The 27,702-nt window shown below is 37.7% G+C and overlaps 1 protein-coding gene across 2 annotated transcripts in view; it reads left to right on the top strand.

Moving 5' to 3' along the window:
• The window catches only part of LOC106960975 (glypican-1-like), a 63,686-nt gene that overhangs the window by 23,081 nt on the left and 12,903 nt on the right, over positions 1–27,702 (top strand). For both annotated transcript variants that reach the window (XM_015054396.1, XM_015054397.1), the window contains 2 exons: positions 17,310–17,468; positions 27,137–27,364. In XM_015054396.1, coding sequence (XP_014909882.1) covers positions 17,310–17,468; positions 27,137–27,364 — 387 coding nt within the window. The remainder of the gene's footprint in view (positions 1–17,309; positions 17,469–27,136; positions 27,365–27,702) is intronic.

Raw genomic sequence — 27,702 nt, 5'->3', positions numbered from 1 at the left:
TATATATAACATTGTTTTTTAGTTTCTTTTTGCTTTGACTAAAATCTAAATCCCCTCAAAAAGATCAAATGAACCGACAAACCAGTTTTGCCATTGCAATTCAGAAGCTGTCAAACAAATCTCAAGTTAATTAAAAAGGGCTTTTTATGTTGACTAATTTCAGAACAGTGTAGTTTACATGGTTAGACGGGCAAGAGGGGAGAGTGCAATCTGACCTACAAATTATGTACTTTGTAGTTCAATGTAATGCACAGCCAGGCTGCAGCCTGTCAGGCTAGTGCTGGCTTTGGTCCTTGTGTTAAAGTCTGTTGCTCAGAGCAAAGCACCTCTTTATGTAGCTAAATTTACAGAGAGAAAAGCAGGAAGACCATGCTTATAAAATAACTTATTGGAGCAAAATGCAGTGACAAAATAATTTGCTAGTGATATAACGCACAATATATATATATATATATATATATATATATATATATATATATATATATTTTTTTTTTTTCCCTATTGTGTTATATAAATTGTAAAAAATATCTTATTTACTCATTTTATGAGTTTTTTATTTATGGCTTTTATCATAATTCTTTAAAAGTTAGAAAATTCACATGAATGCAGAAAAACTAATGGAAATCAAATGAAGATTTAAAAAATTTTACATATGCATTTTAACATTAAGTTTTAATGCAAAATTAAATCTTAATGTTTAATGTACACGGGGTATATAGAGTGCTACAGTGTACTCCATGTAACACACTGGTGACCTGTTCAGGGTGTACCCTGCCTCTCTGACAATGGCATCTGCAAGCCAAAGAGTTGTTTTGGAGGTATGGGAAAAAAGTTTCTTCGACAGCTGAAAGTGAATGTTCAGAATTTGCTGAACTTTCTTGAAGTGCATGTTTGGTCAAATAAAAAGAAGCAAAGCTTTTTTTTTTTCTTTTGCTAGAATTACTCTGGAGTGAAACAGAAACACTCGGTGGAAAGTACTCGATGGCCCTTGTTCATTGTGGTGGGGGATCTATGAAGTCGTGGCCTTTTTCTCTTAGAAAGGCTTTCAGAAACTTGTTAGGCAGCAGGGCGTTGTGGATTCTTGGAAATACCAGTTCCAAGAATCCATGTTGTGTGAATTCATCTGCAATAAACCTGTTTAAGCTTATTCCAAGATGCAATCAATTCAGCTGAAATTTACTTCTGTTGAGCATGAGAAATGTTCACCAGACACAAAATCAGCCTGCATCTCTGCTTTACCAGTCCTAAAACGGTCACATCTTGTGGTATTTTAGCCTTGTATATTTTTAGCAGGTAGAGTAAGGCAGAAGAGAGCTTTTCAAGTGACACCTTCTCTTTAAAATATTTTTTCTTTCTTTCATTCTTTCAGTCTCTCCTACATCCTAGCAGGAGGATGGACACCATCCACCCTTTCTGCAAATGCCGGTGCCCTATGTGTGTCTCCCTTTGGCCTCTTTAAATTCTCTCGCCTTCCTCTTTTCCTCTCCCTTCGTCTCAGTCTGGGCGGATAACCATCTAGCTTTTCAACACAGGCCAGCTCTCTAACGTCTGATTGTGGAAACAAAGTGCCATTCCTACACACACTCACACAATATGTCTTTTTATCTTCACAAGGACTTTGCATTGACTTTCATTAATTTTTCATTCATTTCTACAGCCTATCCCTGACCCAAACCGTAAACCTAAACCTAATGCAAAGGGCATAAAACTAAGATGAGAGGTGCACAAGAGAGTAAAATTAGTTTGGAAGAGCCGAGAGCTGCTGCTGTAGCTCTGTGCTTCAGAGTGCACACTTGACAAGCATTTAAGTTTTTCATTGAAGAAACTATGAAAAGCCCTGTTTCAAGCCTAGACTGATAGCGGGATTAGACAGAGTAGTACAGAGTGAAAGACAGAAACATTCCTCTACACATCTTGTGCATTTACCTGTCAGAGCTTTCCAATAAAGCTGCTCCCACCTGGGCGATATGGCAGGTTTTGAATTCTCCGGTACTGCAGAGCTGTGTATAACAAAAAGACAAAAACATTAAACACCTACGACTGCTTTGTGGTTCAATGAGACGGAATGATTTTCCGTTTTTCCTTTTTCTTTTTTTTTTTCTTTTTTTAATGACACCTCATAGGTCCATATGCCTGTAAATGTGTACTGCTCACATAATTCCATTAGTTTAACAGTTTTCTCCAAATGATCCATTCCAGCTAAACATTTTATCATCCCAGATTCACATCAGTTCAATTCCCTCTAAGATCTGACAGAGAAGAGTATTCTGCTTTGGTTTACTACTCTGCCCGAATAGAAAGCTTGATAGTTAATATGCAGAACAGATTCTTGATATTATGGTTAAATAAATATATAAATGTATATTTAACTTTGTACCATCATATTTTTAATTTCAAGCAATTTGGACATTCTTACGGAGATGGAACTTCATTATACATATGTCAAACTCAGTCATGTTCCCACACCTATCTATGTTTTTAGCTTCTAGTGTGCTTGAACTTATAGAGAATGTTGATTACATTATGTGATGGAAAGGAAATTCCAGAAAATAGTGTTTTAATCATTATCAATATCATCATCCCAATATTTAGCAAGTCCTTTAATTTTTATTTTTTATTTTTTCTAGATTGAAACTTATTTTGCAAGCCTGTTAATAAAACATTAAAAAAAAAAATAATTCCTAACTATTGTTTTAGTTTATTTTAATTCAGGTCTTTAAAATTTGCCCTATTTGTCATGAAGGTTTACATTACAATTAAATAAACTGACTTCGCATTGTCATGCACCACTGCCTTCTTGGACATAACGTGGCTCAGTTTCCCATAAGTCTGCCTTGTGCTGTCCCACAACAAACACAATGACCCGCTACGCCTAATTTGTATCTGGTCAAAGCGTGTGCTGTTGGGAATCATGCAGGAGATGTGTGACATCCAGGCTGGTGGCCTACATAAGAACAATCATTTGGTGGCCTGGTTTACTGAAATGAGCTTTTGTGGTGAAATGGTTCTCTGTGCAGTTTCACAGGGAGTCATTGTGGTTTGTAGATAGTGCAGGATAACATCAACCACATATTCTGATATCCCTGAACATCTTCATCTTTTTCTTGGGATGTAATTGCCTTCCGATGATTTGTGCGTTGGATATGAATATCCTCTCTGTCACATTTTTTTTTTTTTGTTTTGTTTTGTTTTGCTCTATTTTCTTGGCTGCCAAACTCTTGTTACTGCCTCACACTCTGGTGTCTTGGCATCTGACATTCGTGTTTCTGTTTGTTTCAGTCTCTTTGGTGTCAGTTAGCCATGCCTATCCGTCTGTTGTCAAGACATTTCAGTGATTCACAGTGATTAAGAGTGCCTAAAGTGTTAGCCTGCCCTGACCTGACTTCAAAATAGACAGCTTGGCATGCACGCTATTCTCACGCAGCTTCGCCAAAACAGGGCTTTCCTTGTACAGTTTTAGTTCCCATGTCAAGCCTTCCTTCAGATCACACTTTCAGAATGACTCACTGGATAACTGACATTTGAGTTATCAAGTGGGAGCAATCATTAGATCCCGTGGCCATCATCATTACATATTTGATTGTCAGTTTGCAGGAATGTGCTGCTGTGTTGGTAATTTATGCTGTGATTGAGCCTTTCATGAATGTTTATTTTATTGAGGTGTAGATAGAAACATGCAATTTACATACTTTAAATGTTAAGAAAGTCAACTCTCTTGCTGCCAACATTGCAGGCATTTGACAGCTGATCACACTGTTTATCTTGATCTATATTAAAGCTAGACAGATGACATGGAATTATATAATTGAGAGAAACGCCCCAAGGTAATGGCTGTTGACTAGTTAAAGCCATTAATAAAACAAGTCACTTTCTGAAGATCTGGGCAAGTGTGGATTTGCTGTCTGAAATCCCAGTTTCACTGGCTAGATTCCCAGCCAGAGGCAAGGGAAAGAAAGGGGGAAGATGGCGTGTGCTTGTGTGTGTGTGGGAAGTGAGTTGGGGGAGTTGGGAGGTGGGTGTATGCAGAGAGAAGGGAGAAAAAGATGACTGAACCGAGGGAGGAAGTAAGACGGCAGTCTGTCCTTTGATCTGAGTGAGGCAAAGAAACTCAGTCATGTTCTCTCCAAGAAAGGATCAATAGGCAGATCATCCAGCATTTAGTGCTTATCTGAGTCATTATTGGGATTAAAGAAGACCTGATCAAACATTTGACAGCCTTTCTCTCTGGCTTTGAAAGACTTAAATCAGAATAACAGGGGTGTGTTTTTGTATGTCTAAAGCCGATGACTGATAGATTTTGAAGAGTGGTGGCAAAGATGCACCGATCGCTGGATTGCAGTCAAGTGTTACATTACGTGTCATTTGTGCTCCCAATTTCCTTTCATTAGTACTTTGAACTCAGTACTCTTGTGGGCTCAAAGCCTTAATCTTAAGCTGTGTTTCCATCATTTTCCTTATACCCAATTTGAAGAATCGCATTAGAAAAGGTTGATGGAACTGGCGAAGTTTGAAATAACCTCCAAAGTTTAGCAAAAAAGCACACCTCCATATAAAGATATTTTGAAGGCAATATCTTCAAAACTATTTTTAGGTTATTCTCATGTCTTTAAAATTAAGCATCCCTCTGGTCAAAACGTTGCCCAAATTTATGATCTCGGTACTTTTCTAATTTGGGGACAACCAAGTTATTTAAATGAGCACAAGGGTCATTTAGTGAGTTATTTATTCATATTAAGCCCCTTTCCTAGCTATTCAAATTTTTGGATAATAATAAATACTGTAGTTTTAATGAAAGCAGATGATTCTTTCCACTCCACTATGAGATTGCATTTTACCTCCTAGAAACTAAAAAAAGTGCTGTGAATTGTTAATGAATGTTACATCATTGCTCCATCTTTTAAGCAAGGTAATAATGATGCGATAATTATGTGCACCTTAATGCACAAACATGCACCAGTCCCTTTAGCCACACCCTTAATTATGCTAATTGTAAAATGGAAAATGACTCGCTCTGTTAAATATTGGCGCTCGCACAATGTTGAATCCATTAGTTACAATCTCTATTTACAGATACTTGGTTTGAAGAACACATTTCTCTTTTCCCAGATTTGCTTGCTCTCCATATTGTTTTTTAAATTGAATATTTTACACGTTCATTTTCCCGTTCTTCATCAGTTTGCTGCTACACCAACATGCACCTCCATGTTCCCGACTCAGACTGAATGTGTTCCAGCTCTTGCTGCTTTGACAGGCTCTGACAACAGCAGGTCAACTCCTTCGTGTCAGCTACTCCACCACTGAACATCATAGGGCAAGGGGAAACTGGCTAGTTTTTTATTTCACCAGCAGGAGAAAGTCCTGTCACAAGAAGAACATTGCCGCTGAATAAGAGGCCAGGCTTTGTCTCTCTCCCACACACACACACACACACACACACACACACACACACACACACACACACACACACACACACACACAATCTCATGCATCTGCACACAGTCACACAAACCTTACACTGTTCTGGCTTCTTCGTTTTTGCCTGTTAGCTCATTTTCCTCATCTTCAAATGATGCTCCTGCTTTGGGCTTTGCAAGGTTTATATAAGAATGCCATGTTGATTAATTTAATATGAAGATCGTGCTAATATCAAAATGATACTTTCATGATATTAAAGCAGAAGTATTTAATATACTTTGTCTGCTAAATAAGTGAGCTCTTTACCCACTGAAAAGCATTTTTTCCACTGATAATGTTTTTCAGTGGGTTAATGTAAAAATCTTGAGATGTTTTTTTATTGCATGAAGCACAGTCAGCATCTTCTGAGAGATTTTGCCATTAGTCCCTGCAAATCTAAACTCAAGTCATTCATCTTTGCCCGTTTCTTTTTCAGTTCTGAGCTTGCAAATGACTGTGGTTTTGTGGAAACCTACTTCAAATAGAACCAAGCTTTATAAAAGATGAACTGTGGGCTTAATTGATAAAGACAAGTTCAAAGCTACAGCTGCACAATTGTTGGCTGGTGGTTGTCACCTCAAAGCAAGAAGGTCTCTGATTCATGAGGCCTTGCCTGTGTGAAGTTTGCATAACCCTTTCTTGTGTGTTGTATTTTTATATTCCTTGAAGCTGGAAATTCTTGTGCTGTGTTTAATTTGTCCCAATGGTCAGAGCTGACTGTGTTCCGTTTGCAAGTAAGAAAACCAGTGGGATTTAATTGTTTTAGTGAGTGAACAAACTAACAACTATTAGCCAGACATGCTAGAGATGCACCAAGTGGAGTTTTGCAGTCTGTTCTGTTAAGTCTGCCTGCTTTGAGCAGGCATTAACTATTTTTACTTGAAGCAAAGGAAATGTCAGTCATTATGTGTGAGACAGGATCCCGTGTAAAAATGGGGTTATACATTAAAACAAAGACAAATGTCAGACTGCTAATAAAATATGAAAAGGAGAAATTAAGAGCAACAGTTAAACCAGCTTGAAAGAACAGCAGACATTCCTCTTTAGAAAATACAGGGTTTTTTTTAGTACCAATTATAGCTAACGTTGCCTTCACCCCCGAGCAACAACTTCCAACCTAAATAGCACTATTTGGACAACTTGGATTTACAGACTCCACAAATATTTTTATAATATTTGTGTATCTTAGCTTCCAGCTGACACCTCTCTTTTTTTTCATATTTCTGCACTAGATAGCATTCTGGATTTGTCAAATTTAATTTTGGACTTGGAACACTGAGATTTCAACTTCTGATTACAAACTGAATGCAGCATAAAGCGACAGTATCAGTGAGTGGGAGAGTCCATGACTTCTTGCTTGTACAGGAACTTTTGTTGGATGTAATTGGCACCAGTCAAATTCTGGTATTGTTGGTTAAGGCAATGAACAGGATATGTTTAGTACAGAAAATGAACACGCAAAGAGATGAAATGTGCTAAAGTCCTGCCAAAGGATCCACTTATGGTACTTTTAAAACAAGTTTTCTGCTTATGTTTAGTACAGAAAATGAACACGCAAAGAGATGAAATGTGCTAAAGTCCTGCCAAAGGATCCACTTATGGTACTTTTAAAACAAGTTTTCTGCTTTGATTACTGTTAAAACTGCATGGATGAGAAATCAGAAAACAGACTTGTTCCATTGCTGTTGCCTAATTAGAGAAAAAAAAACTGAAAAACTCATCTACATTGCCTCCGAAAGACCAAGTTACCTTTGTGATGTTCAGAGTTTTTGACAGCACGTTATAGATCCAGAGATGCTACAGGTTAACTTTGTGAAAAGATCATCTGTCAGTTCTTTCTCATCCTCCTTCCTCCCCTTGTTTTTCTCAGACTTCTAGGGTTTATAGATGTGTGTAGTTACACTGAGACATCAGTCTATTTTCCACACTTGATGTGGCAGGATGTTTTGTCTGATGTGTGCCAAGTCTTGACATCTATTGTCAAAAGCTCTTAAGGGATCATCAGTGAAATACCCACCTACGTGCACCTGAAAACAGAAAAAAAAAAAAAAAAAAAAAAAAAAACTTCTTTCCCAAAAAAAGAGGTCAACTCCCAGCAGCTCATTCAATTTCTTTACAGGTTGTGCGATATAGCACGTCTACATCGCATCAGGAAGTTGCGATGTATGTTTTTGTCTCCTATGTTTTTGCAGTTACACTCACACTGACAATCAATCTGTCAGGTAACACACTGGGGAGATCAGGTTAAGGCATGCCTGCAACTTGCAAAATAAGGGTGGGTTAGAGTAGAGGTGTAAAAAAAAAAAAAAAAAAGTAGGACAGGATGTTGGAAGTTTGTTCCTCATAGTTCTGAGCAAGTAGCAAAAATGCAAAGGGTGCAAACCTGCATTCTAGTTCAACTTTGTGAATGCTTGCGTTCCACACAAAGCAAAAATAGCTGTAGATTTACTAAAAAAATGTGGGAATAAATGATAGAGATGCCAATGAGGATGGCAAAACTTTGATGGTGAACTACAAGCCCAGATTGACCCTCTTTGATGGCACTTTGTACCTGCTAAGTGCATGAGACAGGCTGCTGCTTTCAGTTAATGTCGCTGGCATTCACACTCTTTAGTTATTCATCAACCACAGTGTGTGTGTGTGTGTGTGTGTGTATTTGTGTTTGGGATAGGTGTGCGAAAATCAGAAAGAGTCTCAGAAATGGGGGACAGAACAAAAGCCAAAGGGTTTGTGCAAAATTGTGTTTCTATGTCACTCCGTGCACGTCCTATCAGAGTGGAAAGTCAAGCATGCATCTGTACCAACTTAATTACAAAACCTGTTGTAATCCATCATGTTCCCTGTATTTTACAACTCCCGTTAGAGGGGCCCAAAACCGATGCTTTCTTTGCACATACCCTGTGACTCATTGGAAATGTTGCAGGAATGGACTTCTGGGCTTAACATTTATATATAATGCATTTTCATGCACCTGACAGTGCAGTAGAAAGTTTCGGTTTCGATTGAAGCCATTTCTCGCCCACTCGCATTCTTCCTCTCACAACATTAGAAATTGCCAGCTTCAATTCATTTTGTTCAGTAAACAGTGACATTGTATCGCTAACTCTGAGGGGTGATGCTCTAGCATCTGGCTCACATCTGCTGTGACTGAAGATTATGTAACAGGTTCGGAGATGCATGATTCATAAAGTTTGAATGTTATGCTTCCTCTTGGTAAATTTCTTATTTATTTATATATGCACAAGAAATGTATCTGTTTGGGTTTCGTTTTACCTCTAGAACTGTCTTACGTCTTTGTGGGATAAATTCAGTAAAGTGTCAGAAATGTAGGTCATTGTTAGAATGATAGCATCATGTCAGCAGATTTGTCAGCTACATGTCCATAATGTGAATCATGGATCTGTTCTACCACAGATCTTGTGTTCCCACGAGACCCGACCGGAAGTAAGGCAGCCCAGAAATGTGCCACTGTGGTAGACAAACGGTAAACAGAGCTACATAGGAGCACCATTACAGAGACTTGAATTTGTTTTTCTGCTCTTTGAGAAAACCACCTCAGTATCCAGCAATAGCACATCTTATGAAAATAGGCAACAAGTCATCTGTGCTTCCTGAGAGTCATGAAGTAAGGGGGATCATGATGTAATTGGCTGTGACGATGAGAATTATCTGCATGTGTGTTTTGTATTTCAAATGCATAAAGTTGATCCGTTTCCCTAGAAAGGTTCTTTCTACTGTACACATTCTAAATGCAAGCACTCGAAGGATTAATAATAATAAGATGCCTGATTATTAACCAGAACGTGTCTGCTTCTCTACTACCTGCTATTTGTGATGCAAAATAAACAATCAGAATGTAAATCTGAGTGCTGCTTATTAACATTATGCGGTTATAAATATGGTCACATGAGCAGCGATCGCATGTACAGGAATGCAGCAGCAACTGTGTGTCATTTAGACTTTTTTTAATCAAACACAAGCGTTGCAGCAAGAAGAAAATATAACTATTTTTCATACTTTATGCTGCTGGATCTGTCATAAGTCTACTTCTTTGTCTACAGAGTACTTTCTTAAAGCAATCAGTTCAAAACAAGATTGACTGACTGAAAGAGTCAGTTTTAATTTCGGTGAGCCGGTGCAAATTGCAGCCTCACTTTTCTATTCTAGCTAACAGGAGCAGAACTGAGTGACATCTTCTGTTGCTGCCGTAGATCAGGGGGTGTCCAGCTTCTGCTCCAACATACATGGATGTGTTGTCAGTGTAACAAGCGGTCTTCCTAATAAAATGACTGGTGAGTGTAGAATAATCGGTAAGCCTGATATATCTAGTAGTAGTACCTTTCAAATGTTGCTTACTAAATAAGCAAACAGTTTGTTCCTTTAAAGTTTGAGAAGTCAGACTTTCTCTGTGGGATGTGTTGCACAGCAGAAATCTGTTTCCAATGAGAGCGATGAGATCTCTGTGGGTGGATTTGGTTCACAACAGCTTGTAATTTACAGTCATTACACATTTATAGTTTTCTTTTGCACCTTCAGAGGATGTTTTAATAGCTTTTTTCAATAATTGCTCTATCCACCTGTTATGGTTCTAAAGCAGTACTTATTTTCATACAGTTTAAATTAATACAATGCTATTTAACACAGTTAGTCTTATCGAGTTTAAATAATTACTTACACAAACGTTTCCTTAATTAATTATTCAAGTGAAGGAAAGGCCCCTTTTTCTATGTAAATATACAGAGCAGCACTATTTCCTCTGCTACTGGTAAACGTATAAGCAGAAACATAGCTGGTCATTCTGCAGAGTAGAAACACAGTGAACTTGAAGAACGCAGTGCGTTAAAGCAGCTGACCGTAGTGGTAATGTGTTATAAATGTTGTATAGCTGCCACCTAGTCTGGTTGGAGAAAGCTATTTATGTGACTCTGTGTGTCTCACATTACCAGGCTGAGTATCCAGGGTCTGTAGGTGACAGACGGGGGTAACCTGTGGGTCATCCTCTGTGTTTGAACATTTGAGGCTCAAAGAAAGCCCTCCTGAGCTTTTAGACTGCTTTCTAGTTGGAAAGGGTCACGTATTACGAGCCTTTTGTTAGAATGGTGTGTTAAACGTCAGTGCGTGCAGTTGGCGGATGAGCTATGTCAACTTTTGCTGCCAAGCAGCCTTGTTGTTCTTCATGTGTTTAACCCTAATCCACTGTTCAAGAGTATGTGGGTGTGTGCATGTGTGCAATTCCTGGTTTTGCATGAATGCTATCTATGGCACAGGCAATAATCCACCAAGCTGTGGACGCACTCTGACCACTGGCTGGATTAGGCTGCTAATCCCTTTGGTCCCACAGCTCAACCCTACATGCACACACACAAACACACGCGCTCACATATATTGCGCATTGTGATTTGAATCTCAGTTATATGCTGTCAGTCAATACTAAAAGCCATTAGTGGTTTCCCTGTGATTCTCTTCTTGCTATTTTGTGAAATTTTTTTTAGGAAAAAATGTATTCATAAAATGTTCAAATGTAAAATAGGATTTTTTTTTATACAATAGTGGACTTTACTACTTGTATCTCTAGAATGGAGTTTGTCTTGATTTTAGCTCAATATATAGACAACAATTTGTCTTTTTTTGAGGCTGTTAAACATCCTGATAAATAGAAAATGATGTATCCTAACAAAAATTATTACTAAAATGCTGAACTGGGATCTGGTTGGGATCTCTGGATATCACATGGAGGCTTTCTTTTTTTCTTACTGGGTAGGAGCGTCATTGGATCATGTCAGAATCTACTGAGCTGTCATGGCGAGTTCCTCTGGGTTCCAATCTGGAACCTATATTGTTTTTGTTATCTTTTTTCAGTCTGTTTAATCATTTTGGTGAGTTTTCCACTCTTTTACAAGTATTTTTCACTAAGGGTGTCTTGATGCCAGTTTTTTTTTTTTTTTTTTTTTTTTCCACACAGAATACAAGTACTTCAGTTTAGGTGCTTGCAGGTACAGAGTAGTTAACAAGTTGGTACTTATGCTTCCCAAAATAACTTTAAGTTATTTGTTTGTTTTACCAGATCATAAATAGGGCATGATATACAGATTGTTTAGTCTTCAATTTCTTTATCAAATCACTTATCAAAACATGCATTTTTTGCGAGAGTTTATATCTATGGTAGGACCCTGACCCAAAATTTGGGCCTGGTCAGGACAGAATTATTTGCTGAGTGGTCTGGTTGGGCTCAGACTTCTGTGGCACATTCAGTAATACATAATAGGAGAAAGATTAAACAGAATGCACAAAAAACACAGTTTTAATAGGTTTAAACTTTTGCTGTGATCCGTATGCTTGTTTACGTGACACCAGTGACTAGAATCTCTCACACCGATACTTTTTTGAAACCATGCGCATGTGCATTCGATGACATGCTGAAATCAGATCCCCATCTAGTGGCCTGGAAGCAGAAATACAGCTCAAGGTGTCTTGGCGGTGCCGTCTAAACGTCAAACGTTTCCCCAGTCGACATTTAGAAATATGGCAGTTTTCAGTCATTGGTCTAGTGTAAATGTAGACTACATAGAGGAGTAGGTAGCTTACCCTGTTGAGGAAGGAAAGAAATTAAGGTCCAGATGTTCATCAGAGTGTAACCCCTAATTTACACTGCATCTGGCTTCGCTCTGCTGTGCATTTCGCAGGCGTTCCAGAGTACCTCGATTTCCACTGGCGGCGTTCCTTCTCCTCTCCAATTTGCTAACAGCAGATGTGCAACAAGAAGCATGTGCGGGAAATAAGAGATTGTACATTAAAGCCGGTGATAAAAAGGATGAGTGGTGTCATATAAAATACTGTAGTTCTCAACTTCCAAAATTAATATTTTCCCTCCACTGGTCTCCCTCTTTGTTTGCCTTGACTGGCGGGCCTGCTGTGACTTGCGGAAGAAACTTAATAGGTTTCTGAATTAAAACCACATGCTTTGTGTGTACACATAGTAATAACCGATACATTCGGATATATACCCATATTTTCATTAATATAACTAGTTTTTGAACAGATATAGTCTATCATGGTGAATTATTTTAAAGAAAATATATGGATTTTGGAGTTTGTGCTCGTGCAGGTTCAACCAAAGACAATAATGGGTGCATATGTATTCCGGAGGCTGCGCCAGGATGGCACAGCACGGACCCGGATGCAGAGTAAACCAGGAGCAACAAGCAACAATAAATGCCCACGCAGCTCCACCCTGTTCTGCTTCTATCAATCATGTATCCCAGATGATAAAAGCTAATCTACTGGTGGTCCAAAAACAGAAAGAGTAATTAAGCTTAATTAATTAAATATAATATGTTGTTCCCCTTGTTGGTAGCTTACCTAAGCACAGAGGGCAGTCTGCTTGTTAAGTGTCCTCTATGCTTACCTTGAAATATCTCCAAACCAGAGGGTCGCATTAGCCTTATTTCTGTCTTTGACAGTTCTTTTTAAAACAGTGGTGTGATTATAGGCAAGTGGCTAATTTATATCTCTAGTCCTACTTTTTGGGCAATCTTACATAAGAATAAAAATCAGTATTGCAAACAATACTGTACATTGCTGTGACAAAAAGAACAGTCCTAAGATGGATCGCACTGTAAAAGTGACTTAGCTGCACAGCAACACTATTTTGTTTCACAGACTCCCAGAGCAGTGATGCTTTCTTAATTTCCTGTCCTCTTCTCTCCTTCCCCCTTTTCCCACCATCTCTAAAAGCCTGTGACTGCTGGTCTCTCCCATGCTTTATCACAGTGTGTGTGTGTGTGTGTGTGTGTGTGTGTGTGTGTGTGTGTGTGTGTGACCTTATTCTGCCTTTTGAGATTGCAGTTTAATAGAACCCTTCCTCCCTGATGAACAATGATAAGCTAATGATTCGGGAATTTAGCAGGCATATCTGCCTAAAGAAAAACAAAAAGAGGAAGTAGTGGTAAAGGACCAAAAAGGCCTTAAAATGTACAATTAATTACTCTGAAATTGCCCTAACAAAACCTTTTGAGGGAGGTGCATTTATGGAACTAGTTTCCTCCTTTCTTGTGCAGATGTGTGTACGATAAGAACTGTACTGAGTTTGGGGGGGTTTCGTATAGGTTTAGGCCTCCAAGAAGCTAGTTCATTTGACAGAAGCATAATAAGAAGAAACAGTGTGATTATAATATGCTTTCGCGGCGCTTTCACTGCTTAGCCCTAATAACACAACTTCATATACACAAAGGTAAATGCTAGAACTGCCACAAGGGTGACTTTAAATGCCCCATTTAAACCTTGTTCAGTTCACCTTGCGATTTTACAACTAAGGTAATTCTTAATCAGTTAAACAATGATTTAAAACCAAAATATGCTATTTTTATTTAATAGACAAAGTTGAATTATGCATCAAGTGTCTATCTGTTAATCATTATCGTCAAAGAAAATGTTATGCAAAAGCTTGTTTGTCAATCAACTCGCCTGAGAACTCTGACAAAATATATAGGGACAAATCAACCACAGTTTTAACTTACTTTGTCACAAAATCAAAATTATGAACACCAGTTTCCATGCCACTAATCTACATGTAATAAACAATAAACAAATATTAAATGAACAGAACACAAACTGGAAGTCAGTTAAAAGAGTCATACAAGTAAGAATGTATTATTCTAACTATTTACACTCGGCTATTTACAATGAAGCTAATACAATTATGTACAACTTGCAGCTGGTGTAGATCCCCTCTCTTCACCTGGCACAACTCCTGCTGCAGATGTCAGGGGTTTTATTTTTAGAGCACCATCTCTGCACTTGGCACTCCCCCTCTTTTTTGAGCTTGCTGAACTTTTGAGTCCTGATGGCTTAGACTTCCACCTTCTTTTATCTGCCTTGATTGCTGTCTTCTCACCCATAAAATCTGCACAAAACCCCTCCCTCTCCCAGCTGCTACAGAAATGTGTGTGCAACAGGACATGAGTATTTAGCTATTTCTGTAAGGTATGTCATGTTACACATCAATTGACCATCTCCACATATCACCCTTTACTAAATATCTACTATCCAAATATTAAACCTGTGTTTCGTCTCGGTGCTGCACAGAATCTGGCTTTGGATTTGTCCAATGAGTGATGCCCACACCCATGCACAGTGCTAAGAATACAAACATTTTTGTGAAACATTCCCCAAAATAATGGACAAAAAGGCAGAAATCTTTCATTAATTGGAAAAATCCTTAGTGACCAGAGAGATTATGTGACAGCTTTTCCTGAATGAAAATAATTTTTTTTTTTTTTTTTTTTTTACATTCAGAAAGTAAATAAATTACCTTGACAAGCTGTCATAGCACTTTATTATTTTTTACTTGTTACTTCAAAGATGTTCACACAAACGGATACAAATCATTTCTCTTTCCCTCTGCCTGCATTTTCTCCACATCTCGACCTCCCGTCTGTGTACCTGGTGTTTCCAACTCCAGCTGCCTTTGGGATGTGCAGAATTATGACAGTGCACAATTACTTGCCTGCATGTCAAGAGCTTATGCCTTGCCTGTCACTAGACAGCAAAAGTGCAAGATAAAGAAAAAGGAGGGAGAGACACATCAGTCACAGTTGGATGCGTGTGTCTGGGGAAACAAGATTGTTTTCTGGACAGGGCCATAAAGTGGAGGGGTCACAATGCCCCCCCCCACCGCCACCCCCCTTATTCTGGTGCCCTTGTGAAACGGTGAAGTCGCACTCTGATTAATTTATAGAACAATGAGACAGAAACACCTTATTACTCTATGAGCAAGAGCAAGTTTCAGACATAAAAAGGGATGGCAGAAGAATCTGTAACACTGATGTCTCATCAAATCATGCCTAGAGTCTTACCCAATGTTCAGCCAGGTGGATAATAATTACAGCTTTGACAAGTTAAACCATTAATCAACCACTTATGTGTGTTTACCAAATGTACGTGCAAACAAAGTAATGCTGATGTGAGCTGACACATTAATTAAATGCTTCAAGTTTTGTAACGGTGTTAATGAGTACAGTCAGTGGAAAAGCTCTGATCACACAGAGACTTGAACTTGCTCCTGAACTTGTCACACTTAGCTTTTTCTTAGACCTGTTATTAAACCTCATCCTTCTTCCAATGAGGAAAATATACTGTTTTGACCACAATTGATCTCCCTTGTGTGGAATGTTTTTGCATAGTAACAACCACACCAGAGACATGCGCATTGGAAAAGTATTAGTCTGTATATGTAAGTGGGAAAATATACATTTGTGTCAATTAATAGGACTTCCAATTTAGGCAAAGCAGTGAACTTCAAGACTTGCCAATGGGATTTCAGAGGAATATAAGGTGGACTTGATACAAAAGGGCAGGCAATTCTTTTAGTCTTAACAAAGCATTTGTGCATGTTTTTGGAAGGTCTTTACACAATGCACTTAAATGTCATTCACTGCTGCTATGCTGGATAATGTAATCAGCATAGCAATAAGGTAACCTGCATTACAAGCATTACTTTGTATAATATGCAACCTATTGCTAAACAAGAAAGCACTTTGTACTTCAAATTTGATGCTGGTTGTAAATGATCATGAAAAGACAATGCAACTGATCAAAGAGGATTTGTTTTTAAAAATAATTTTATAATATGGTTTTATGGTTTGAGGATTTTAGTAAGACAGACATCATATTTGTCATGATTCTGTGTGGTTGATGGGGGACCCCAGAGAGATAGGGGCAGCAAGTGGTGTTGAAAGCTTAACAAAAATGATGAACAAAATTGTGAAATTGTAAGGAATGCAGGGAGCCAGAGTAGAAAAAAAAAAAAAAAACAGGAACCAGGAACAAAAATCCAGCAGAGTAAATGGGGGATATAACTGGATAATAACTGGAGGATTCAGCAAGCAGTGACTGAGAATGAGTAGTATGTTTACTGGGGAGTTTGATTATAGAACAAGAAACAGATGGCTGATTAGAAACAGGGTGCAGGTGTGTGGGTAGAGAGCCGAAGGCAGGCTGAGGAGACAGAAAGAGAGAGCTAAAATAGCACAGGAGGCAAGGGAGAGAATACAAACTGGGTAACTAGGTAAATAAATCTAACACCAAAGAATGAGTAGACATAAGGAACATAACAAAACTAGAGTAAGGTGGAATAATTAGACTCAAGAAATACACATAAACTAGAATCACTAAGAAAGAACTGAACTAAAGTAAAACAGAAACACGACTGATCTAATCAAAGAAAGACACTAGGAACTCAGAATAATAATGAAGCTAAAAGAAATGAATCAAAACCTAAAAACAACTCAAAACAAATCAAGGTCCTGGCAATATTATTCATTGTTTCTCTTCTGAGCATTAATATTGTTTATTCCATACAAATATTGGATTGGTTTTTTAAACAGTTTTCTATGTTTGTTTTTTGTGGAAAGCCATAATTTCTCCATTTTCCCCCTCAAAGAAGCCCCTTTATGTGATCATACATAAAACTTTCAAATATCTTGGACAAAAAAAAGAAAAAAAAAAAAAAAAAAAAAGTTCTCTGTTTAATTTCCAGTATGGTGTTACTTTTAATGTTCAGAGGCAAGCGTACTTTATGCAGTGTGTGATAGGAATCAATAATAAAACTTTAAACTGACTAATTACCAATATGTAGATGTGACTATTTCATCCACCTCATGTTTCCATATTAAATTATACATTTTATACCTGCATGCAGCAATACCATAGACAAGTCAGTAGCAGTCAGTTGGAGTAGATTTATTATTTTTTTTTTTACATGACAACTAGGCATCATGCAAATTTTTCATTTTAATGCTAATTTTCTGATTTTATCTTCTGTCTTTTCCTTACCTCTCCACCTCTTGCACTGCCAGGAGAGCACCTGCGCATTTGTCCCCAGGGTTACACCTGCTGCACCATCGAGATGGAGGACAATCTGGCTACGCTCAGCCGCAGGGAGATGGAAGGACTTCTCAGAGAAGCTAAGCGACCCTTGCAGAGCTCACTTTCATACAGTTACAACACCTTCAATGGTGAGTAAAAGCATTCACAATAAGTGCAAGCAGCTGCAAAGCATTCCGTGTGATGCATCTCTTTATATATTCAGTAAGGGGCACGACCAGATAAAATGTTTTTCACTCCCTGGAGAGAGATAATATTGTCTATAAAAGAAAATGATATAGAGCAAAAGGGGAAATTATTTCAGTGAATTGTTAAAGTGGAAGGTTCCTCCTGGAGTTCACTTATCATGCAGCAAGGCTCAAAATACACCTCACAGTGTTGGCTTGTCAAGGTTCTGGTGTCAATCACAGCATTAACTAACAGGCCGGATGTTTTTCAAGCGATTTGCATGTTCAACAAATCACTGTTTTACTGCCTTCTTAATGCTTTGTCATCAGTAAAACGTTAGAATGCAGCTTTTTTTTTTTTTTTTTTTACCAAATCCAGGAATTTATTGTGGCGTACGAAATGACTTGGTAGTAGAGTGACTTGGCAAGCTAACACCAACGAATCAACATCATACAGCACAATGAAATGGGACAATACTGTCTAAGTAAGACTTGAGTAAAAAAAATAACCTATAACAACACAGAGAAAACTCATTGATGAATGAGTCAGTGTCCTGTATAGTGACATCCACATCCGGTCCAAAAGGGATACTGATGGTTGTACTCCAAACGTATGAAAAAGTCATTTTCATTGTTGAAGATTGATGCAACAAGGTAATTATCTGTCTCCAATGACTTACTACAGTTAATGGAAGGGTGCTTTTTCTGCTCCACTTCTTACTCTTAGACAGTTTGTGACAGTAGCTCTGTTGGCCAGAGCTGAGCTTGACTAGTTAGTCTGACCTTTTCAGAGCACAGTGATTAGTGGCTGAGTGAGACTTGTTTGCTTTTCTTCCATGACTTTGTGCTCTGCTTTCTCCTGACCCTTTCTTTTTACTCTCGGCACTGAGTTGCAGTGCCAAAGGGATACCGTCACTGCACCAAAGCAGAAATACGCAATAATATGTGCAGGCCAAGAACCTGTCAGAGATATGAAGTTTTATTCAAAGTTTGTTTGTGTTTTCCAGCAGTTTTCAAAGTTTCCCATTCTTTGGATAAACATGTCATTTGGCATAACAGGAACCTGCAAAAAAAAAAAAAAAAAAAAAAAAAAATCTAACAAAACTCACATTCAAGCAGCACTCATTGCTACATGTTTTATGTTATTTTTTAAGTAAAAAAAAAAAAAATCAAAGAAAAAAATAAAGGTTGACATATAAGAAACACTTTTGCATGCTTTGCCTCAAAGGTCATTTGGGGATCATTTTGTTCATAGGCTTGACAGACAAGTAGGTGCAAGTTTGTGTGAACTGCTTTTGATATGAAACAGAAAGATAATGAAATTGTTCGTTCATGTTCATCACAAATGCCGCTACAAGCTTTAATCTCCTATTCTCTGCCTTAGGCCTTGGGAGTTTGCAGGGAGGCTTAAAGCGTGTTAAGTGGTTGTGTATCTGGGTTTTGGGGTGTATTATCTTGCAAGAGTAAAAATAATTTAGTTGTAAATGAAGTTGCCAACCCTACAGACTGGGAAGCTTCCTATCTATTAGACATGAGGTTGGAGATGTCTCTTGAGCACGCTTTTCTAGCTAATGGGAAGCAGACTGATTATGAGACGTTTGTATTGGGAGCTGGTATAAATTAGATATGCCGTTTGTCAAATCAGTAAATTTACTTCACTAATTTATTGAAAAGGGTCTGTCATTACATTGCCTATTAGTAACTCCTCACCGTAGGTGGTATTTCTTTGAGTTTGCCATAACCCATAGTCAATTCTTTTGCTAGTTTGCACCTTTATTTTGTATTTATGCATATCTAGTTCATCCTTTATTTGTAACTATAAATGTATGGTTTCATCATACCTATAAACCATGATGTTTCAGTTAATATTTGCTGTCATTAGCATAAACTTGTTCATATCATAGAAATGGTCATAAGAAATGTTCTAATCTCATGTGTATTGTGTATCATATTGGAAATTTGATATTACAATATTTTGTCATTTATGTTGTTTCTGATCCTAATTTAAATAGGTTGACTCTTATATAATATGACCGTGACAAAGTCCAATTTACCTTAAGTTGGTTGATATATTTATCATACAGTTACATTTTTCATATCTAAACATCTCTGTCACAACACTATGAAAGAGTGGCCACACATGGATTTAAAATCTACTTTCTTATCAACTAACGTGTCCATCTCATATCCGCCGACATTCTCCATCGAACACTGGATTCATGTAAACTGTCATCATCCATGCCCTATTATGATACACACTTCCTGTTTTTAAGAGAGGAAAGCTGGGCCTGATTATTGTTAATATATTGAGTGACCCTTTGTGGAATTATGAGTTTGAGGAGTTTCCGTCAGGAGTTGCAGCACAATGAGGCGCTTTGGCTGAAAACAGACATGTGGCACACATAAGACCCAAGATCAAGAAAAGGGAGTTGCTGTGTTCTCTCTGAATATGTGGAGACCTTAGAGCTCCTGTGGCTTGGCTGTTCTACACTGGCTTTACTTTTTTCTTAGACAGTGGTTAACAGGGTATTTTCAATGTTGTTCTCAGCGGAAGCCTGTCAGTTTGACTAACGTCCTTATTGTTCAGGCGAATATCTGAACATTGTCTACTCTAGGCACTGTTTCTAGAAAGAGCTGAGCCATAGACAGGGGTTAAATAGACTGTGATATTTTATATTTTTTGTAATTTAAATGACAGTTTGTCAGTCACAGTGCTTCTTGTTAAGGACACTCTGTGTTTTGATAGCTTAAGGTTGCACAGGAAACTAGTTGCAACTGTTTCAGCCAACAGTTAGACATATGTTGCTGTTGACTAATGGCTGTTCCTTTTATAGGTGTCATGTTCATTTGAAGCTAGAACAAAAAAAATGATGTTCTGGAAGAATAGAGTTTTAAACAGACAACTTTTTTTTGTTCATACGACCAGAAAAACATGCAGTGACATTGTACCATATTTCTATTCCTGCACATCTGGCTGTATTTAGCAGGGTGTGGGCTAACTAGCGCCATGTGGCTAAGTGCAGGGTGTTACTGTTCCAACCCAGTATGGCTAGGGCTTTTGAGTCCAGGAACTTTGGAAGAAGCACCAGCAAAACCACAGATTAAAGGACCAGTATGTTCACATGCAGATGGCTCTGGGCATTAAGTTTGTACAATCTGTAAACGTCCGTCCATCCATCCATCCATCCATCCATCCATCCATCCATCCATCCATCCATCCATCCATCCATCCATCCATCCATCCATCCATCCATCCATTTTCTGAACACCCTCCTCCCTTAGTGGGGTCGGGACTCTGTAAACGTGAACATACAAATATGTTTTTTATGCATTTTTTTTTTTTTTTTTCAGTTTCTAATGTCCGGCGTTCTATATTAGCAGCCAGGTATGCCAGACAAAAGCCCCAAAACCTGACATTTGGCATTTGGCCAAATACTGGCGTGAGTGATTTTTGGATTTGTGAAGAGACGATGTGTTTGTGTGTGCGTGCGTGCGTGCGTGCGTGCGTGCGTGCGTGCGTGCGTGTGTGCGTGTGTGCATACTTGTTTATGCATGCAGGTGTCTGTGTTCCTGTTGGATTCCTCCTTCACTGCTCAAATGCATTTGAAATTAAAATAATATTGTTTGCTTGTGTCAGTGCTAGGTTCAAGTGAGAGAGCCATGTTAACAAAGCAAGTATCTGACACCCTTTAAGCAGTCACAGTTACGACAAAGCATGGAAGCATGGTAAAAGTTTTACATTCTGCCAATTCTGCAAACAACCCCATATGCTGTTTTTTAATGTCCTCATTTGACTTGCTTTGAGTTAAAGAGCAATAAAATCTGGAAATATGTGAAACATGCCAGCCAAGTTCAGCCTTATGTCGAACTTAAGGGGTAAATAGTTTTTGTTTCGGCAAAATGTTTGTCTTCAACAGAAAATGAGAGAAGCATTTCTCAAAATAAAACAAAACAATAGATTTGTTTGGGGTGGAAGAAAATCGGTTTTATTACCAATGGCATATTTAAATTATTTCTAGACTCCTCTTTAACCTGTTTAAAGAACACTGTATGCTATCACAGTAGTCTGTCTCTTGTTTTAATTCCTTTTAAAGCTTTCTTTAGTATTTGTGGATGTATTTTCTACAACATGTTTTTTGGCCACGTCGTCAACAGGCTAGGACTGTCCCTGCATATGCATGGCCCATCATGCGGCTTTTCAAGCCAGGCTCCTGATTTCTAAAACTGGCCCGTGAATTGGAGCCCAAAGCTTGGTGAGATGATAAAATCAAAGAGTACACCATACACAGATACCAGAAGTTAAGATTAGTCGGGAAGCCAAAACCAGTCGATACTTAGGATTGTATCAAGACCTCCCTTCTGTTACGCTCCAAATGAATGAATCCAGGCATACTGATAGGACACTATAGTCATTAATCTCTATGTAATATAAGGAAAGGCTAATCCACTCCTGTAGTCTACCTACCAAATTATAATTTTCTGCTTTTGGGGTCACCTTTGATAATGTCAGAAAAAGACAAGGTCATCTACTACTATCATTGGGCTTGATTGACTCATTTTATCTGCATGCAAAACACGTCCATGGGGACACAGCATACACTGACCCAATTATGCCAAATACACTTTTGCTCTTTAGTAGTGATGGCACCTTGGGAGAACAAAATGATGAAATGAACAACTGAAACATGGAAAGAGAAGTACCTATGTAAGGAAGAAGGAAACTGGGGCAAGATGTGGAAAGCAAATTAAGATAGGAAGAAAGAGAACAAAAGAACAGAAATGATAAGAATAAGCAATTGTGTGAATGTTATAGAAAACAGATAACAACAACAGAAACAAAAAAAAGATGTCGCATAAGGGAACCAGATAAGTAGTTGAAGAAAAAGGTCTTAGTAAACGGTGCGTTATGCCAGCTAGAGCTTGTTTTGAGAGGGACAAGAGAAAGGAATAAAGGCTTCCATTGAGAGCTTGTGATAAATGGTGTGCGTTATGTGATGTGTTGGCTTGTTTAATGTAGGGCACCTTTTAATAGTATCTAAATTCTCTCTGAGGTTTTAGCAGTGTTCCTGGGGCATAGTGTGTTTGTGATAAGTGTTGTCATTGGTGGAGAGTCAGTCTGACTCAGAAGCAGTCTAATGGCTCCCAGAAAGCCATTTGTCCATAGACAGTACTCAGGACAGAAACAACATTTGGTTTGGCCTGTTATGTTTATTCTTTTGTTGTCCTTGCAAAAGTAGGACAATAACAAAGGCCAAAACTTTAACAATCTTTTGTATGTTTAGATTGGGGGGGTGTATTTTTGGTTTAAGTGAACTACTATGCAGTAGTAACGATTACTACAGTTCTTATTTTCATACATACGTTCTCCTAACCACTCTCCAGAAATCTCCATCCAGGTGAGTATAGAGAAAAAAGCTGAAATAGTGGTAGAGTTTATGGTAATAATTTTTGGAAAAATGCAAGTTGAAATACAAGGAAAGAACATTCTTGCTTTTACAGTAGCTTGCCAAATGTGTTTGACTAGGTAGTTAAGAATGACTTGGTAAGGTGTGGAAGGTGGATAAGAGGATATGGGTAGTGTAATTTTAAATGTCTAAAATATGTTTACATAATGAAAAATGTGGTTTTCTCAAAAGAGAAATCTATACTGAGAAATGTGTACTTTCTCAGTACTTAACCAACATCTCTTCAGAAATAGCCACATACACTGTTACTTTAATATTAGAATAAATGTACAAGTTTTTTTTTAAACTTTGTTGTCATTTTGTATTTTTATCTTATTTTCATTTTGGTTGTTGTCTTAGCGACCGTATTCAGACGTGAGCCATTTACACATAAAATGCACGTTCGTTAGATTTTGAATATCCTGGAGCAATTTTGACCAAGTAAAATATTTCCAGTACACAGGCCCATCACATTAATCTTTCTTTGAGTCATGCATGCAGTTCACATGCACAAGTGAGAAAAATCTTGGGGTTAAGTAGAGTGCTTGGCAGCTTGAAGAGCCTCTCCCCAACCTCCATTTTGTCCCCCCCAATTTTCTTTCCTAGTATTATTCAAACTCAAAGTATGGGAAATACTGAAGACAGAAATACTGCAGCGGACACAACCATGCGCAAGAGTTCATGTGGAGTTGACTATAATTGAAAGCTCAGTATTGATTTGTACAAAGACAGTTGCGGTTTATAGAACGGAGCATCTTCACACATAAAACCAGTCATTTTGTGGTAAGTAAAGATTTGTGTCTTTTAAATGATGATGTATGTGTATTTGGTAAAGTTTAGAAGCAGTGGGAGGCAAAAAGCAAGAAAGTTAAAATGAGTATTTTATATGTCAAAGAGCCTCGGTATGAAGTGTGGGGTGATTACACATGTAAGCATTAACTCCACTCTCATCTCAGGAAGACATTCATTAGGGGATGCATGCCTCATTTACCATTTTGTTGGTGTGTGTGTGTGTGTGTGTGTGTGTGTGTGTGTGTGTGGGGGTGTGTGTGTGTGTGTGTGTGTGCATGCTCAGACAACAGTGTGGTTGTCGCTTTGTGCATTTCCCTTATCCAGTGCCACATTCATTAAATACGGTTTGTACCGATTTTTAAAATATGTTGCTCAAGTGGTTGGTCTCTGATGCAATGCAGAATTTTACAGAATCTATTTTTTTTAAAGAAATTATGATGTCAAAGCAAAAGAAAATACACACTTAAAAATGAAAAGTGCTCTGTGTTTATTTATATTTACCTATAATTAATCCATAGCTGCAACTGCTGCTTGTGGGAAATTCACTTTTGTCTTTCTTCCATAAATGTAATATTGAAACATCTTGTGTCTCAGTTTGTGTTTACGTGCACAATCAAACATTTTCCAAATTCTCTTTGACCACAGAGATCATATGGAGATGTTGGCAATTCAAATAGCCTTTGGATATCTTCTGCCCCAAAATATCTATATATAGTATTTGCTTCGAATTTCCTAACAGTCTTATTTTTAAAGTTCTTTTTTTTTTTTTTTTTCAAAATTCTTAGAAGGAAAACTTCTTAATTTGGTTGTATCATCTTGCTGTTGCCTAATTGTCAGCACTCTTTATCTAAAGTGTTTTAATCTCTATTTCCTATGTGACCTAAAAGTAACTAGACGACATCTTTATGCAATACACAGTGGTAAACAATAAAACGTTTTGTTTTTTTTTCCCTCTCCGGTCTGGGTGGGAGTTAATTGCTCTGTTTCTGCCAATAAGTGGTCTACTGTGGGAAAAGTTTTTACACTAGCCTGCTAAATGTGTTTGTCGACTATGTAGTTAAGAATGACTTAAAGAGGTGTAGATCCTGGACAAAAGGATATGGATAATTTTAAACACGTAAAATGTGTTGGAAAAAAATGTAGTCGTGAGCATTCTTTGTAGAACATAGGTAACATTGGTCCTATGTGCTGGCATTTCTTTGCCTGTTTATTGAGTTCAGAAAACATTAGATAAATCCTGAATAGCATTCAGTCAATCAATCACGATTATTTGCATAGTACATTTTAGCAACCAGCAAGTTCCGAGTGCTTTACTTCATCAAAACACAGAAATACAAAGTCATAAAAGGCACCATGTAGTCAACAATTGAGAAAACCAAAAACAAACATTGTATTTTGATGAGTGCCATCATCAAAATCATCAGTACACATCAAGTAGTTTGGTCAACATTTCATTTATAATGGTTCAAAAGCAAACTGTTGGTTTTTAGTCTAGACTTAAACTCAATGTTTCAACTGTTACGCAGTAGTTTGTTCTAGATTTGTGGTGCATAGAAGCTGATTGCTGCCTCTCTACGTTTGGTTCTGGTTCTGGGGATGTAGAGCCAGAACCAAACTTAAAGACTTTTTTTATATTTTAAAGCCTTGAGATACTCCGGTCACTGCTGTTGTGTAAAACGAGCAGCCGGATTGCAACAAAAATGTTACGATTTAACCAGAGAGCAGCCCTGTGTAAATGGGGTATAAGTAGGCCAAATTCTTCCACAGTGATGTGAAAGACTTATTAATTACTCATTAATTGTTGCAAATGACTGTGACAGCTGTTTCTCCCAAGGGTGGCACAGTTTATTCAGTTTAGTGGACAGTTACATATAGAGCCAGGCTGGCATTCCTTACTATTAAGGAATAAACGTTCCTTTTAAAACTTTTAAAAACTCAGTTTTGCAGTTACATCAAAAGTTTATTATTATTATTATTATTATTATTATTATTATTATTATTATTATTATTATTATTATTATTTTTATGGGTCACTGCTCTTTGAATTAAAATGTCAGTTTTTTTTTTTCTGTTTTGGACACTCTTCTTTTGATTTTTTTTTTCTTTTATTTTTTCCCCAGACAGTTATATAGGCTGTATTTTTATGCCAGTCACGGTCATGAATAATGGTACTGAACAACCCCTCAAACTAAATTGACATAGTACCTTATCAAGAATACGTTCAGAGCCTTGAAACTCATTACTGTTCAAGTGAAAATAGCATAGGACTCAGACTTAGCATTTAGGTACAAAACTTTTTGATTCCTGTCAATACTGAAGTAAAACCTCTAGACAAACAGACTAAGTATTACTTTTTATCTTGAGTCTGTTAGAACATCCCAAATATAGCTAGAAAAAAAGCAAAACATAGGAACTTGTCACAAAAAACAGGCTTTTAAAGTCACTTTTTTAAAGAAAAATTTGCTACAACTTATGTTCACTGACATTGTTTTGAGCATGTATCAAAACAAGAGAAATTAGAATGGGTGGGTGGGGGTGGGGGGGTTTGTCAATACATTTGTATGCACCAGGGTGCAGACTAACATTAAAATGCAAACTCTAAAAAGAGAAAATATTAATAAAAAATTATCGGCAGGGCTTTGTTTCATCTGAAATAAAACATGAATCACCCACATCTCAGGAGGTTGTCTTTACCAATATTCTGGGGTAAATAAAGAACAGTATTTAGCCACAGTAGGAGTTAAGTTTTTACCTCAAAGCATGGTGAATGCTTAGAAGTAGCAAACGGCAGCTGAGAAGCAATCGTGTTTCTTTTTAATAACGAGTGGGTAAAGCAGAACTGATATATGCTGTCTAACAAGGCCAGTGCTTAAATTATGCTCCACAGATGGGGCAATATGAGCTTAGCATATTAAATCCTTATGTAACGCGGATGCTGAGATTGACTTTAGCTCTTTTAAATGTGGGTGTTATACTGTATTTCTGTTACAGTAAAACTTCACTTCATATGATCCTATTTCTGCAATCAGTGATGTTTTTTTTTTTGTTGTTGTTGTTGTTGTTTTTAATGGATGTTTATTTGTGAGCGCCTCCGAAACTTGTGGCTGAAACTTGCAGCGTTTCGGAAAATTCTTAAATGCAGAAAATAAAAAGTTGTTTTACAGGAGAGATATCAGTTCTGCCGTTTTAAAGTGTGAGCATGCCTCCACATAAAATAAGCTATAATAAATAGTCAAATAAGTTTTCTCAGTCAAATAAAATCCCGTCCAATTACTTTATCCATTATGACGTTTTCTGAGCTAAAACGATTTGCTGAACAAAGTGGCCAACTACAAGGCTACATTTTACGGCAATATACCTATGTTTTTAAATGTGCCTATTGTTTGTGTTTCTCAGGCTACATGGATGATTTAATGAACAGGTCCATGGTCACCCTTCAGGACACGTTCACTTCAACATGGGGCTTTTTATACACCAGAAATTCCCAGCTCTTTCAGGACCTGTACCAGGATTTGAAGGACTACTACCGGAGTGCCAGTGTCAATCTGGAGGAGGTGCTGAATGAATTCTGGACCAAGCTGCTGGAGAAGCTTTTTTACCAAGCAAATAAGCAGAGTTCAATAGGTATGCTATTTCAGCAAATGAAGTCTTTTCTTGTGTTGTTTCGAAGTTTGTGATGTGGAGTGCTTTGCATATATGAAAGAAGTAGGTCGATCAAGCTGCACTATTCATACAAAGTCCTTTAAAATGTTGTATCATTACCACCAAAAAATGCACCAGACGGCTTAGAGATACAAGTTTAGGTTATAAAACAATATCTCTTCTTATTTGAGAAAGCAATGTTCAATCCATCTTTCAAAGACGGAAGAAGGATGGTACAATCGCAAACCCACATGGGCATGGGAGTCCACCCAAACTGTTGGACTGTAAAAAAAAAAAGGACATTAATCAGAGAAGCTCCA

The sequence above is a fragment of the Poecilia latipinna genome, unplaced genomic scaffold (assembly GCF_001443285.1).
Source record: "Poecilia latipinna isolate Pla-1442-1.1 unplaced genomic scaffold, P_latipinna-1.0 Scaffold1249, whole genome shotgun sequence".
Classification (NCBI taxonomy): Eukaryota; Metazoa; Chordata; class Actinopteri; order Cyprinodontiformes; family Poeciliidae; genus Poecilia; species Poecilia latipinna.
This window is presented reverse-complemented; position numbering and strand designations above follow the sequence as displayed.